At 43.4% G+C, this 3,300-nt stretch overlaps 1 protein-coding gene across 2 annotated transcripts in view; it reads left to right on the plus strand.

The window, feature by feature from the left end:
* Positions 1-3,300, plus strand: part of MRAP2 (melanocortin 2 receptor accessory protein 2) — a 33,053-nt gene that overhangs the window by 13,535 nt on the left and 16,218 nt on the right. Inside the window, exon 2 of one of the 2 annotated variants that reach the window (XM_006773465.2) lies at positions 91-222. In XM_006773465.2, the coding sequence (XP_006773528.2) occupies positions 96-222 (127 nt within the window). In that variant the 5' untranslated portion in view covers positions 91-95. Of the gene's footprint in view, positions 1-90; positions 223-1,984; positions 2,082-3,300 lie in introns of those variants that run through there. The other variant, XM_015570303.1, reaches the window with a different exon arrangement.

The raw sequence follows: 3,300 nt of genomic DNA on the forward strand, positions 1-3,300 counted from the left end.
TACCAAAGGTGGTCAAGAGCAATCGGAGTCCCTGAACAGCTGTGGGTGAATTAACAGGTTCTGCACTTGCCTTTCTCCATGTGTGCACAGTGGAGATGTCTGCCCAGAGGTCAGTTTCTAACAGAACATCTCAGCAGTCTGCATCTAACGCTAACTACGCCTGGGAATATGAGTATTATGAGATTGAACCAGTTTCCTTCGAAGGACTGAAGGCTCATAAATGTAAGTCATTTACAATTCTCCATTGTAAGCATGATATGTATTTGTCTTAACCTGTGAAATCCCCAGTGATTACTTTTCCTGAACATTCTTTTTGCAGAACTCTGTCCTCTACTCCACAAAGTCCCAGAAAACACCCCCTTTAAACACACTGATTGCTCATGGATGGTATTACATGAGGGCCTTGATGATTCTGAGCGACAAGGAATTGAAAGATGGGGAAACATGAATCAATGTCAGTATTAAGCTGAGATATTGCATTAAAGCTCTAACAATTCCAGCTCTCCCAATCTGTGTAAACATTTGGACCTTCAAATGTTGTATAAATGCAACAAAAGTAGAAACTGGAACTATTAATTCTGAAGAACCTTGATATGTAACACATGGTCATCGACATCTTTCAGTCCATTAGTTTTCTGGAACTGGAGCTAGGAGAGCATTCTCTGTGTATGTTCATGATGATGGGCAAGAATAGCCTGTGATCATTCCTAACTCTGTGTTATTTGACTCATGTGTCATGTTATTGGACTGATTAATGATCCAGCACAGAGCAAGGAAATACAATTATGTGAGAGGTTACTGTCCAATTCCAGTCATAACTGAAAGCTGACTGTCCTGTGTGAAGCATCTGTGTTTTCTTAAGTAGAGTTGACATAACAAGCAGGAACTGCTGCCCACTCCCAGGTCCTGTCCTGATTACCCCATAAATAGTCCAGAGATGTGTGCTTGTTTCAGAATGAATATCTGCAGCACCACCAACATTTTAGGTTTATAACTGGCTCCGATTAATGGGACACATTAGGAAATATAAGACAGATTAGAACTGGGAATATAAATGTGGCAAAGGAAAAGCATTTGCTCATTTAGTATTTCCTGACCACCCCCATGCTGACCTTGGCATTCATCATCCCTCACACTGATTTGCTGTTCCTTGCAAGGTCAACTTGAGGGGAAATTATTTTATTATGCACACCATTAGAACTCCACTGGCCATGTGCTCTACCCTTTAATGCTCTCTTAGAAGCTCCGTCTCTAGACAGGACAGGAGCTGCTGCTCAGAGCCACTCTGGAAGGCTTCCCTTGGCTTCCTGAACCATGGCACTCTTCAGAACCTCACTCTGTTTGAACCTCTACGCTGACTTCCGTGAAGACCAGGAGCTGTGTGTCCCCCAGTTTACCACAGTGCCCATGCCCATGAAACTTTGCATATAAATATAATTTCAGGAGAGCTTGTATATTCCTAGGGTGCAATGGGATTCTCCATTCATCCCTGAAAGGGGCGTAGGGTGAGAATATATCTTGGGGTTGGACCACACGGCAGAGGATGCAGTAGAGAAGAAATAAAGGAAATAATTTAAGGAAGTAGAATTTTGTTTGAAGGGGAATGTAAATAAGCAAAACTGCATAAATGAGCAAGGAAAAAGGAAACATTCTGATGAGAAACGTAGGTGCTGCATTATCAAGAAAACATTTGGAAATGCTGTTGAATCACAGAGATTCTGAAATTCTAACCACAGAACCTCCCGACTCTGCCCCCCTAAGACTCCTCCTATGCGGGGACCCTCCCATGCCCACATTATTGCTGCTTTTTGATCAGGGCTCTGGGGCCCTAGAAGGGCAGAGGGAAGGGTCTGGGCTGGGTGAACGCACCCTCTCCCACCTCTGCCCACCTTGGGTTTGGGAAGCAGAGGACCGATGGGGATGCAGCTCCCTTTGCAGGAAAGCCGCCCTCCTGAGAACCCCTTCCTCATACACAGATTTTAAAAGTGCAGCCATGAGAATAAATTCACCTCTCAGCTGAATGATGCTGGTGTGTGTCATCGTAGAATTTGCTCTGGTTCTGCAGGCGCTGCAGAAGTACGGTGCGCTGTCATTTATTTGTACAATGGTGTTGCACAGTCAGTGCCCCCATCATTGAGTTGTTATTGTTGGCTGTCAGTTGCACTTGCTTACATGTGTTTTTTTGGGACTTGTCCTTGTGTCTTTTTTAGGCCTCATTTCCATTATAAGGCAAAGTGTACAATTTCTATTTCCTTGGCCCGCTTAACCCCAGGAGAGATACATGGGTTTTGCATCCAGAATGCTGACTATTCAGCACATTGTTGAATAATAGCTGTTAACCTTTAGGCAGTAGTATACTTTGAATGAAAGTATAATTAAACAAGGTCAACTGCTGATCTTTCTTTGCTTTAGAAAAAATGAATTAGAATTTAATTAGAACAGTGTAAAATAATTCAGCTCAGTTGTCTCCTCCAGATTTGAGACCCTAGTGTATTTGTGCCAGGGTCTGTAGACAGTCCAGTCTCATCCCTGTCCTAGGGACATACACATGACTATCTCCCAAGACAGGGTCAAGGAAGGGCCCATGTAGCGAAACACAGACAAAAATGCCGCGGGGTTCAAGGACGGGAGAGAGCTCATCAGCTGGGAAATTCGCCCAGGCTTGGTGAAGGAGATGGTGTAAGGCTGGATGGACTTGCATCAGCTCTAGGTTGGGGACAGTTGTTGTAGCCAGGTAAAGGTAAGAGCCCCTGAAAAGGCATGGGGATTAGGAATTTGTGGCTAAGGTTAAGGTAAACACAGGGACACAATGTTCCTTGGTCTGATGTGAAACATGGGTTTTAAGGTAGGGGTAGGCTGGGAGAAAATAATTTAATAGCTGGCAAATGTAGATTATCTTTTTCTCAGATGCCAGGCATTGTATAACGTGCTTTATGTATGGAAATTTTTTTAACCTCGAGAAGGTTGGGTCTATCTGTGCCATGCCAGCACAGCCAAGGGTTCGGTGAGCCTGAGGAGGGGCGGCAAAGGATGTAGAAAAGACAGACAAAGAGAATAAGCTGGGTCTAGGTCAGTGATGGCAAACCTATGACACGCGTGTCAGAGGTGACACGCGAACTCATTTTTTTGGTTGATTTTTCTTTGTTAAATGGCATTTAAATATATAAAATAAATATCAAAAATATGTCTTTGTTTTACTTTGGTTGCAAATATCAAAAAATTTCTATATGTGACACGGCACCAGAGTTAAGTTAGGGTTTTTCAAAATGCTGACACACCGAGCTCAAAAGGTTCGCCATA

The sequence above is a fragment of the Myotis davidii genome, unplaced genomic scaffold (genome assembly GCF_000327345.1).
Source record: "Myotis davidii unplaced genomic scaffold, ASM32734v1 scaffold185, whole genome shotgun sequence".
Lineage (NCBI taxonomy): Eukaryota > Metazoa > Chordata > Mammalia > Chiroptera > Vespertilionidae > Myotis > Myotis davidii.